Genomic DNA, 12571 nt, shown 5'->3' on the forward strand with positions numbered 1-12571 from the left:
TCCACCAATAGTATGGCGCTGGCGGTGCGAGTGAGACGTGCACAGTGCAATGAAGATGCGCCGCTGCAAAGTAGCTGTGTGAGGAAGATGCGAAGCTCGATTTATGCATCAATAGTAGGCGATCTGAACGTAGCACGCATCCATAGCACCCATCCATAGCACGCATCCTTCGATACAAAAACATGTCTCAGCTGAGACCGTTTCCACCAGTGCTACGCTATGTGCATGAATGAATGGCACATCTGTGGTGAAAAGGCACCCTAAAAGTTTTATCAATAATATTACGACTCACCCAAAAGTATGTGCTAAAGTTATTATTCACCCATCGGGACCTTGCTCGACTCCATCTTGCCCAGCCACCCAATCATACCAATCTCAATAGAAAATCTCTCTGGCTAGATTTACGGACATCCATACAGGCTGTAATGTTATTTATAATTTATTATTGTTGTATGATAAAAATGATAATACAAGCGTTCTCAAAGGATTTTCGGTTTCACTAATAAGTACCTAGGTAGTTTGTTATTTATCTAAACAATTATTTCATCTGAATTTCTTAAGCAATATAAGGGCACCCGTACACGGACCGCTTCAAGCAGTTGAAACCGACGGCTTGAAGCCGCGCCCGCGCGATGAACTATAGAAATTCATTCACTGCTCAAGCAGTCGCGGCCGCTTCAATCCGTCAACTGCGCGGTTGATAGCGACAACTCGAGCAGTTAACGACCGACCGCTCGAGCAGTCCATGAACGTCGCCGGCCGTTAACTGCTCGAGCTGCCCGTGTACAGCCGCTCTTATATAATATTTCATAAAGAATTTTTGACATCTAAGGTAATATTATACCTACCCTCAATAGGAGGCCCGCCGCCCGGGTCTTTGCGTGGGAACATTATTGGCTGATAAGAAGTTAAACATAATTGATGCACCATAATATTAATTTATATTCTTTTAAACAACTTTTCTTCAGCAATCCTTTCGCGTGTCACCCTAGTGTCACCATATTTGACTTTCGTCTTGTTTTTTTTTTATTATTTTTAACAATTCTTCTTGATTATGAACATAAACAAATTAGGCTAAACAAATGAGGACATACGTCATACTTAATTAATTTTATTTATTAATTATTAGAAATATTCTTTCTTTTTACGTTGATGTGGGAAGGTATTATTTTCTAATCATTATAAATTAATATTTTTACATTGCATATTTAGGTAAATATTTATCGTCTTTTTGCACGTTTAGGTCACGGATTAAGTTCTATCAATTTGTCATCAATCAATGTTGTCATAATCGATTGATAAATAATCAAAACATACTGGTAGAAATATACTAAAATTTACAAAATGAAATTTAAAAGGTATATATCATAAATTCCAGTAATTATCAGATATGAATTTACTAGGCTTTAGCAGCTTCAACTTCACGTTCTACTGAACATTCCATAAAAACCGCTAATTATTTTCAGTTAAAACTATGGTACCTTCAGGTACCTACATGCAGATAATTCGATCCTCATGCCACCACGCTGTCATAGAAAGAAATGCGGCAGAAAATACCCCCATGCATTTGTATCTTCACCACGACCATGTGTTGACAGCCTGCACCTACCTCTAGACTTTTATCTGCCCCATCACATGTTCTACCCACCACCGTATTATCACGCACCCTTCATAAGGCACGAATACATCTGCGAATGTCCCGAAAGCCCCACAGTAAGCGGTCACAGTTCCATAGATTACATGGCAGCTAATCATAATAGACCTGCTGATAAACACAAAATATGCCCGGGAAATTGCACGCCACCTGAAGTAACTGATCCTCAACATGATCAATTAGTTCACAACGATAATAGAGCACAGAGACACGCACAAGTACCGTATACACCGTCAACATATAATGAACAACCACCGCAGTATCCTAATAACCCAGAGACCTCTGTAAGAAATGATCGCCAGAGATACGTAGAAAAAACTGATCAGCAGCATATAAACTTCGAAGAAGAAGAGTCTGTCTCATACCCTCATGGTACATACCAACAGATGACAAGAGCGCAAGAAAGAACTGGCTATAGAGAGCAAATTGACGCATATCCTAGAAGAGAAAAAGAAGTACCTATAGGAGAGCGGAATGCTACATACACAACATTGGAATCTGATCCAGGAACGCATAATCCACAACGTCCATTGACCAAAAATCCTGATACAAACACATTTCATCAATCAGTTAATCCTTCTTCCCAACAGATAGATTCACCTGGACACCATAATTTTCAAGGACCGCCTCCTCAATATACAGATACATTAGATGTTTCACTACCCCATTATTCCCTTCCACCTAGTTCCTGCTGTAAAAACCAACGATTCTCGGATTCACAAAGAACAATCAATTCTGAACGGACACCAAGCCCGCAAAATAATTCTGGGTTTAGACGTTACCAAGATTCCACTCCTGACCCCATAAGAAGATTTCAAGATGTAAGTTGAATTGATAATCTTAATAAAGATTTGACACGTGAATTGATTCAATAAATTTCCTTTACGTGACGCTAACCTATACGTGCCTAAACTTAGTGGCATTTTGTACTTCATATTATGCGTCTTTTTTATTTTGCTATGTCGTTGGTAACGTGGCTATAACCAGACTCTTGTTCTTGATCATGTTGATGAATCGATAAATATTTAATCAGTATCAGAATATCTGATGTTATTTGTAGTATCCATTATCTCATGGTTTCTATAGCAGCCTAGTTTGCAAGAAAACTGCGGTTTTATACAAGGCATTGTCCAAATATGAATAATTAAGTTATTCTTTAAATTTCAGAGTACCATAGCACCTAGATACCCAATGGCATCTGATTCCAATCCACCTCCATGCTGCGCAAAGGCTCTCAACCAAAGAAAGGACAATAAACCACCTCTGTCCAAAGGTATGAGTGGAGCTCATAGACCAGGCTTCGTATTCAATGAAAATACAGAGAACACACCTGATTTATCTGCTAAAGGGTGTATGTCGAACGGGTCGGGTTGCACGCACGGCATAACCAGCATAATGCCAAATGCCACACAGATACAAGAAAAGTTACCACAGCTAGAGGAAAAAACGTCTACATGTTCTTGCAAGGAGAGTAAAAAGATTCAAAAAGGAGGACCAAAAAGTAAAGAAAAGAAAGAGGCTGGTACTGACGTAAGTCACTCAGCTTCGAATTTGAGAAACAAGAGATTTTGTTCATGTAGATATCCACCTGCGTTCGAACAGTTTAGTTGTTCTGGGAATATTACGGGATCATGCATGTGTAATGAACAAAATTTTCAATAAGTAGATTTAAATTTGTAAATTAGTTTTCGAGTGGCTAAATTTTAATTATAAATTAAAACAGTTTCAAACATAATAGTATAGTGCATCTGTGTCAACTTGAATTGGTGGGAAATAGAAAAAAAACTTTTTTGCAAAGAAAAAGTCAAAATATAAGCTATGCAGCTCTATAAAACTCATGATTCTGAATATTTGTGTCTTAATCTTGGTTTTAATAATAACGAAAAATAAAACATCCATTTGTATGTCATAACATGTTTTAATAAAATAATGCACCACAATTCCTAGATATTGTTTTTCTTACAAAAAAGACGGTTCATTTAATTTCTGATAAGTATAGGTTTTATTTTTTTCCACATTTCAAAGTTTTTTGTTGCGTTTTAAACACAGTTTTAAGCTTTATATTTTTCCCGGGCTTCGTTTGATGTTCTACAACATCTGTAGGGTAGGAAATTAATTATAAAATGGTGCAATTCTATAATATTTAAATATTTTAAATGACTGACTACAAAAAAGTCTCCAGCATCAAAAATCTAGAAGTTACTATTTTAAAAGTTATACTTACCTACAAAAAAGGCAATAAATTTGTTTGATAAATAATTTTATATTTAACTAACTATGTACCTACTAAGTATAAAATGTAACGGATTTTTTTTTTCAGTTTGCCCGTGCCCCGTTGCCGCCTTTTTTATTCGAGTTATAGAGTATGTACTGGGTCGTGATACGACAACGAACAAATTTAACTAGCATTCAAATCTAAGAATTTTTATAGGTTCGGAAAAATAGTAGATATTTTATTTATTTATTATTTTCGGAAAATATAAAAGTTGATAACCTTTTTCAGACCACGTCAACTTTTTGGAAGGTTTATCTGAGGGTTTGTCATCACTCTTTTTATAGTCTTGATCTGAAAAATGAAAATGAAAAATTCTGATTTATAAAGCATTTGATTGCTTTAAACTTTAAAGTCTTAAAGCAAGTATAGTCATACTAATATTATAAAGCTCAATAGTTTGTTTGAACGCGCTAATCTCAGGAACTACTGGTCCGATTTGAAAAATTCTTTCGGTGTAAGATAGCCCATTTATCCAGGAAGGCTATAGGCTTTATATCATCACGCTAAGACTAGCAGGAGCGGAGCAATGTGGGTGAAACCGCGGAGCACAGCTAGTACAAAATCTAAGTAATACCTAACCATGTAACTTCTCCAACTGTGACCTCAGAGGCTGTATAAATACTCGTATAGGATGATTATCATTCGCAAAACCATGTTTCGTCATGTCAACTGAAGCTGTTTCCTTGTAACATATCTTCTGGAGGAATTTCTTGGTTTGAGCGGACATAGTACTATTATGAGCATGGCCTTGCTTGCGTTTTGTAGCCATATTTAATTTAAGCACTTTTCTTATTAACTTTTCATTATTAATTTATACAGAACAAAATATTTTGTATAGAAGAGGTGCATGTTGTGACAGTATAATCAATTTTGAAGTTTTTGGTCATGTTCTACGAGTTTATAGTTTGATAGAATTTTTATAGAGGTAAAGAGGAATGTTATAGATTCTTTTATTAGGACCGGGACATTGTGGCTTCGTTTTTTTGTGGTGTTTTTAGAATTCACGTTACATTAAGCCCGGCCGTACACGGAACTGCGGAGCGACGTACGCGGTCGGTCGTTGACTGCTCGAGCTGTCGCTACAAACCGCAGAATTGACGTCTTGAAGCGGTCGCGACTGCTCAAGCAGTCCGTGTACGGCAGTGTATGTCTATAGTTTACCGCGCGGTCGCGGCTTCAATCCGTCGGTCTCAACTGCTTGAAGCGGTCCGTGTACGGCCGCCCTATTTCTTTAAATCAGGGGGGTTACCATGATGTCATATAACAGCAATAATTTACTAATGTTTCTAAAGATTGGAGAACATATTTGACTGACCGGTTTGTTGGTTGGTAGTGACCCTGCCTTCCAAGCCACTGATTGTGGGTTCGATTCCCACCCGGGGCAAATATTTGTGTGATGAACATAGATGTTTGCTCTGTGTCTGAGTGTTAATTATCTATGTAAATATTTATTTAAAACTAGCTTTCCGCCCGCGGCTTCGCCTGCGTTTTCAAAGAAAAACCCGTTCCCGTAGGATTTCCGGGATAAAACCTATCCTATGTCCTTTCTCGGGTATCAAAATATCTCTATACCAAATTTCATGCAAATTGGTTCAGTAGTTAAGGCATGATTGAGTAACAGACAGACAGACAGTTACTTTCGCATTTATAATATGTATAAGTATGGATTATATATTATTATGTATGTTTATCAGCCATCTGGTTTCCATAACACAAGCAAAAGCTTAGCATGGGATCAGATCGTGCTGTGTGTGAAAAATTGTCCCCAAATATTTATTGCACGCCTCATAAGCGAAGCGTTGAGGTGGGTACTACTGTCACTTCGCGCAAAACATCTGATTTTTCAAACTTAAAATGTCTTTATGTATCATACATTGCACTTGTAAGATAATACATACACACACATATTAAGAAAAAACACTATTTTTAACGTTCATGATATTTTTGATGTCATTTTTGTTATTTAAACTAGTTAAAAAACAGTTTAAAAAAGTTCTGTCTTGGACGTCCGTGTGTCTGTATGTGCGGATCCTTTTTCTTGTTAACACGATAGCGACCGAAATACTTTACTAATCGAGTCTTTTTTTTTCTCTTACGCTTGAGTATGCTCAGGAATAGAACCCTTTCATTTTTCAGGGTCTGATTCGATGTGGTTTAATTGTTATTAAATAAACAAAAATAATAATTAATAAATATTTATTAAAAAAAAATTATGAGGCGTGCGCTTTTGGATTTTCCAAATTATTTATTATTACATGTACCTTAGTAACATGTAACCTAGAATAAAAATGACTCAGTAAATGAATGTTGTTTTTGGGTCAGTTAAAAATAAAAAACACCTTTACGAATATCTATACCATTTATTAATTATAATCTTAATTCACTAAAATAACACTTGTCACATAAAAACTAAACAAATACAAAAATTTTAAAATGCGCGGCCGAGGTTTCTTTAAAAAAAGTACGCATTATTCCTCAATCATCACTATGCTTTTGTTTTTTTTTATAAATGGTTAGATTTAGATGTCTTATTCAGCAGCCGTATTATGACCTCGTATTTCCAGACAGTTTACGCCGTGAATTGAACTGACTGGCAAATTCATATTATGTTCGCAATAACCAGCCATGGTTAATTATGGTATTATATGAATTTGCCAGTCAGTACAATTCACCGCGTAAACTGGCTGGGAATAAGGACATATATGACATGTTAGATAAAATTGTTAGAAATACATGGGTCATTTATTAAATAAAGATTATATTTCAAATGTATTTTCTACTTGCTTTCTCTTCAATATTTTTAGTCGCTAAGAGTTTTTTTTATAATATCGTATGTACTCACTTAATTTTATAATTAGTTAGTCTTATAAAAGTAAAATTTGATGTTATCTAGTTCAACAAAACAGTGTGAAGGCATAACATACATCTTTTTTACCTGCCAAAGTAAAAATTTTGTGAAAAAAAAACATCAGAACCCAACCACCTATAAACTAATAACTTTTAACAATAGGATAAACGCACATATATCCAATGTAACTTTAAATTAAACTATTACATTGAAACCGTACTTGGCCCACCAAAAACCTGTGTATTGAGACTCAGTCCATAAAAAATATCTCATACAAAATAATGTGGTTTTTTCGCAATAATTCCATATTCTTGTAACGCTGGCACTAAGTCCTCCATTGTCATGATATATTTCTTTTCTTTCGGCCCCTTTTGGTTTTTCGAACTCTGTGCTAGCTGGCTTGAAGTACGCATTTTGCAATGCTGTAACGCGTCATTCGCTATATCTGATAAGAACTTCTGGGAGGCTAACGCAATGAGACGGATCAATCTGTAATTTTAGTTGTTTTTGATTAGCAATTGATAATTCTTTTATGTTGTTATTGTTGTGGGTTAGAAAGAAATGTTTGTTTCATTAATACTTATATCATTTTACTATAATTTTATGTGTAAAATAATCTGACATATATTTTTACACAAAAAATTATGATTAAATATTTTTAGTGTTGTAACTACGATAATCTAAAAAAATAACACTATTATTAATTTTGATTTTTGTTCATCTACATATAGCATAATCATTTATAAGAAAGATATTAATAGTTTCTTCATAACAGATTATCATCTTCTCTTTACTATATTTAAAGTACTACCTATGTATTTTGAGAGTTTTTAAAGTATCAAAAGGATGAGGAAGTAGATAAAACCTATTTTCATTCAAATTTAGTATCGTCCTTGATCTTGTCGTATTGTAAAGAACAGAATAATACATTTCCTATACTCAAAAAGTGAACAGTTCATTGTCGTAAACTTGCTTATGTAAATGTACAAAAATACCAAGAAAATATTATAAATAACTTCACATTATTAAACGTATGACTAACCTGGGATCCTGAGATTCGAAGCCAGACATATTCAGGTAATAAGCGACAACTGAATCAGGTATGGATGGAGTATAATTATCTAGTTGTAACAAGAAGTCACTCAAAGCATGCCCGACGCCGTTGTCTTCCTCCATACCGACGGACGGGGAGTTCATACGACTCATCTGCATGCTAATGAAAATTATTTATATTCTAACTATTATTAAAAACATAAACAAAACGTAATTTATAAATAAAAAGCTCACCCTTGCGATCACAGTTGATGAAAGTAGGTAATAAACTAAAGAGTTTTATTGATGTCAAATGACGTTTGGTGCCATCATAGACAATGTTCAGATGTTTTTCATTTTTGTACTTTATTGAAACAAAATGCAATCTAATAATGAAAATTAGGAAAGGGAATTAAGTACTTAATATCAGCCTTTGAATGTGTAACCAATTGATTAAATAATGTTATTAAAATTATAATTATAAATATATATTTTTTGAATACGCTACGCGTATAAAAGTGCAAAATTAACTCATATTTTAATACACCGTACTACGATTTTTAACATAAGTACATATACTTTTTATTATTATTTTTAAGAGTAAAATAAAAATATTTACGACTTTCAAATAAAAGTTTAGAAGTTATGACTGAGCAATTTTCATTTAACAATATTTTCTCACATGATAACACTTCGGAATAACGTTCCATTATTTCATAACCACATTTTGATTAGTTACAAAATTAAAAATTCATTCCTATATTACTTTTATGACATAAATATTACTCAACTTAATATTATTTTAGCTCTTGTATAAAATATAAAATGTAATTGAATACATTTTTAGTCAGATAACCACGAAAAATTAATTACATTCAAACACGCTTAGTGCGAAACGAAACGCAGAATACATCAGTAATACCATGTGTTGTGTAAGGTCCCAAAAGTGTGGAAAGTTGGCCAAATTGTGACTATTTATGATAAATTTATCTACTAAAAAGGAAATATGCTAAAATTATTAAAATTTATGAATCTATCTTGTATTATATAATTTATTATGAAAGCTGTTATTTCTATGGTCATGTTCATATCTAGAAGGTCACGCCTGAGGAATGTCAATAACTAAGTACGATAAACTATCTTTAAATGAGTAAGAGATGCTTAAAAGTAAAACCATTTCTTATTAGGAGTAAAAACTAGCACAATTGACCGCAAACTATTAACGTGTTTAAAGTTAGCAATAATGTTGCCCACGTGAATAAACGGTGGGGAGAATAAAGAAAACGTTCAACAACATTGACCTCGTGGTATCTGCCGTCAGGTTGGCAACCCTACCCCTTCCTTCCTTCTTTTGCGCCGCTCCTCTAGGCAGAACTGCGAGAGAACGTGATCGATCGAATTTCAAAAAAGGCACACACCTACCCCTGTGCTCCCCGAGATCACGAAATTGCTCTATATCTCCTGATTAAAACATCGGGAGTTAGTGATTCGTGATTTTTCAATATAGTGTGTGTTTGAGATTTCACCTAAACGCCCTCGCGGCGATTACCTAACGAAGAACCCACCTAATTGAAAAAAATGTCAGGAAAGGGATTAGCAGATCCGGTCGCGTTCGCGAAGGACTTCATCGCCGGTGGTGTGTCCGCCGCCGTCTCCAAGACCGCGGTAGCGCCCATCGAACGTGTAAAACTGCTCCTGCAGGTGCAGCACGTCAGCAAGCAGATCTCCGCGGACCAGCGCTACAAGGGTATCGTCGACGCCTTCATCCGCATTCCCAAGGAACAAGGTTTCCTATCGTTCTGGCGCGGTAACTTCGCCAACGTCATCAGGTATTTCCCCACACAAGCGCTCAACTTCGCGTTCAAGGACAAGTACAAGCAGGTGTTCCTCGGTGGAGTCGACAAGAACACGCAGTTCTGGCGCTACTTCGCCGGTAACCTCGCCTCCGGTGGTGCCGCCGGTGCGACTTCTCTCTGCTTCGTGTACCCGCTCGACTTCGCCCGTACCCGTCTCGCCGCCGACGTCGGAAAGGGCGATGGCCAACGTGAATTCAGCGGTCTCGGAAACTGCATCTCGAAAATCTTCAAATCCGATGGCCTTACGGGTCTGTACAGAGGATTCGGTGTGTCCGTACAAGGTATCATCATCTACCGTGCGGCGTACTTCGGTTTCTACGACACCGCCCGCGGCATGTTGCCCGACCCCAAGAACACCCCCATCGTCATCAGCTGGGCCATCGCTCAAACCGTCACGACAGTCGCTGGAATCATCTCATATCCGTTCGACACGGTCCGTAGGCGCATGATGATGCAGTCTGGCCGCGCCAAGGCTGATGTGCTCTACAAGAACACCATTCACTGCTGGGCTACCATCGCCAAGACTGAGGGAGGCTCTGCGTTCTTCAAAGGTGCCTTCTCCAACGTACTCAGAGGCACTGGTGGTGCTTTCGTACTTGTCTTATACGATGAGATCAAGAAACTCCTTTAAATGTAAGAATTGTTACCATCATTTCAAATGGTGATTTAAAATCGCTACAATAGCCACTCCTTTGAAATCATGTATTATTAGATCAATAATGCATCCTAGTAACTTATTTTTAGTTAAATAAAGTGTTATTCGATGATTCCAGTTTGTAATTGTTTCATTGAAAAATTTCATGTTATATAACATCTGATATTCTAACAATGTTCAATCATTAGGAAATCAACTTAAAAATCAATGTAATGCAGACAATTGAATATCATTCTGCATTCCAAATTTAGAATCTTATTTTTCTTTTTCGTGCATTGTTATGTGCCAGTGATGTTATGTAACATTTTTTGTCATTTGTTAGGCCAAGGTTTCAAAGTACAGATTAAAAAAAGCATCTCATTGATCTAGCATTGATGTTATGCAATTAAATGTTTCAGGCAGCATAACCTATCTTATTATGTAACCTGTGTAGTGAATTTGCAAACATTCTGCTGTATAAAATTGTGATTATACTGTTATGTAACAGGCTTGTATGTTTCTGTGAGTGTAATGGTGGCCCACATTGCAATCATTTGGTAGGAATCAATGTATGTTAGTAGGTGTGGACCAGAAACATCTTTCAACTGCTCGGGTGTGAGTTTTTTAAAGAAAATTCATGCAAGACGAGTAAATAAAATGATAGTAATTAATAAATTGTTTTTTTATTGCTGTTACACTTATAGTTTTTCCTTACAATTTTTTATACATTTCAATAGAAACATTTTTTTAAATACAATTTTTTTGTCAATTTGAACAGTAGAACAGATATGTAAGAGTAAATATAAATTTTTTTCTTAGACTAAAATTAAATTATTCACACTACACATAGGTTTCTTAAAAAATGGTACTTGATAATTCCTAATACAAGAATGAAAAATAAATTTAATTGGCTGCCTGAACTTTATTCATTAGAAATTATAAGAAAAGAGCTAATTACATAGGTATGACATTAACTTAATTGGAGTAAATAATAATTTAATTGATTATTACATAACTACATTTAGACCAAATTTTAATGGCCAATTACTAGACTATTAAAAAGCCATTACATACATAACCTAAATGGCATAAAATTTTAAGAAATAATGCATTCTTTATTAGGTACCCCATAGAAATAAAAGCAAGAATGCATTTTTAATTTTGTTGTTCAAAATTTTATTATGACCATGCTGGGTACAACACCAAATCGAATCAAAATGGTCGCCCGGTGGAGCATGCGCCTGTCAGATGTTAATGACTTCGAAATTGTGACGTCACCATGACGTAGGTTGCTAGGCAACACCGTCTGGACTGCAGTATGACGTCATTCGTTACGTAAGTTTGAACTTTAGGTAGGTAAGTACACGGTTGAGACCTGAATGAATAGTTATTGCATTTTCTCATTGATTGTGTTCTTATTGTGTTAGTCTCCTACAATAATTACATTAGATCATTATTAGACCTACCTATAACATCGTTAAATGAGATAATTATTATGCTGTTAACCTTACCTTACCCTATATTTCTATCACAGATTATGTAATAAGCAGAGTAAACTTAGCCGTTTTTTCCATTTTTACTTTATAAAATAGAAACTGTTCTGATAGACTATACTTACGTTACTGTTTTAGATATCTAATAATATTATAAATCTGAAAAAGAATAAGAAATTCACTACCTAGTTACCTAGTTAGATTAGTGGTAGGTTCATACTTTTTTCAGAATTATGTACCTACTACCTAGTTAGTTTTTTTTTTGACAAAAAATTACGTTAAAAGGTTTCTGAAGTAGGTACGTATACGTTAAATCTTAATTATGTCACATGGTCCATATATGTATGTTATTATCTTATCTTATCGTGACCTTGACGTATTTGTGTAGCCATTAGCCCATAGTCGCGAGTGACAATCGAACAATAATGTCTTGGCATAACCTGGGATAATTTTTATGAAAAAACGACTAAAAGCCGTCTTCAAATAATCAGAACTAGGAAAACTAAGAAAAATAATTATAACTAAATGGGTTATGATGGGATAACATTGAAGTTAGGCACCGCAGCATTCACCGGAAATAATACAGTCGAATTGAGATCCACATTTTTTTTTAAAGTCGATTAATAATGCTGTTAGTTATTCAAAAAGATCCCAATGATTCGCATGTTTAGATACCCAAAAGATTCGGTGAATCGTATTGCACGCCTCATAAGCGAAGCGTTGAGGTGGGTACTACTGTCGCTTCGCGCAAAACATCTGATTTTTCAAACTTAAAATGT

At 35.3% G+C, this 12571-nt stretch overlaps 4 protein-coding genes across 4 annotated transcripts; 2 read left to right on the forward strand and 2 right to left on the reverse strand.

The window, feature by feature from the left end:
• Positions 1-867: 867 nt before the first annotated feature.
• Positions 868-3619, forward strand: LOC149896221 (uncharacterized). The gene is made up of 2 exons (XM_090118323.1): positions 868-2475; positions 2822-3619. The coding sequence occupies exons 1-2, from the start codon at positions 1516-1518 to the stop codon at positions 3314-3316; spliced, it is 1455 nt and encodes a 484-aa protein (XP_089974449.1). The 5' UTR covers positions 868-1515; the 3' UTR covers positions 3317-3619.
• Positions 3620-3625: 6 nt separating this feature from the next.
• Positions 3626-5028, reverse strand: LOC149896222 (uncharacterized). The gene is made up of 3 exons (XM_090118325.1): positions 4509-5028; positions 4149-4220; positions 3626-3751 (listed from the first exon to the last, which is right to left on the reverse strand). Exons 1-3 carry the CDS (start codon positions 4696-4698, stop codon positions 3657-3659), a joined length of 357 nt encoding a protein of 118 aa, XP_089974451.1. The 5' UTR covers positions 4699-5028; the 3' UTR covers positions 3626-3656.
• Positions 5029-6269: 1241 nt separating this feature from the next.
• On the reverse strand, positions 6270-8132 carry LOC149896223 (transcription initiation factor TFIID subunit 10-like). The gene is made up of 3 exons (XM_090118269.1): positions 8065-8132; positions 7820-7990; positions 6270-7266 (listed from the first exon to the last, which is right to left on the reverse strand). Exons 2-3 carry the CDS (start codon positions 7987-7989, stop codon positions 7047-7049), a joined length of 390 nt encoding a protein of 129 aa, XP_089974395.1. The 5' UTR covers position 7990; positions 8065-8132; the 3' UTR covers positions 6270-7046.
• A 1004-nt stretch (positions 8133-9136) lies between these two features.
• On the forward strand, positions 9137-10440 carry LOC149896224 (ADP/ATP translocase). The gene has a single exon (XM_090118324.1). It carries the CDS (start codon positions 9388-9390, stop codon positions 10294-10296), a length of 909 nt encoding a protein of 302 aa, XP_089974450.1. The 5' UTR covers positions 9137-9387; the 3' UTR covers positions 10297-10440.
• The last annotated feature ends 2131 nt before the right edge of the window (positions 10441-12571 follow it).

Source organism: Colias eurytheme, chromosome 29, assembly GCF_061535395.1.
Source record: "Colias eurytheme isolate Ceu_HAF_F1 chromosome 29, ilColEury1 Martin Lab GWU primary, whole genome shotgun sequence".
Classification (NCBI taxonomy): Eukaryota; Metazoa; Arthropoda; class Insecta; order Lepidoptera; family Pieridae; genus Colias; species Colias eurytheme.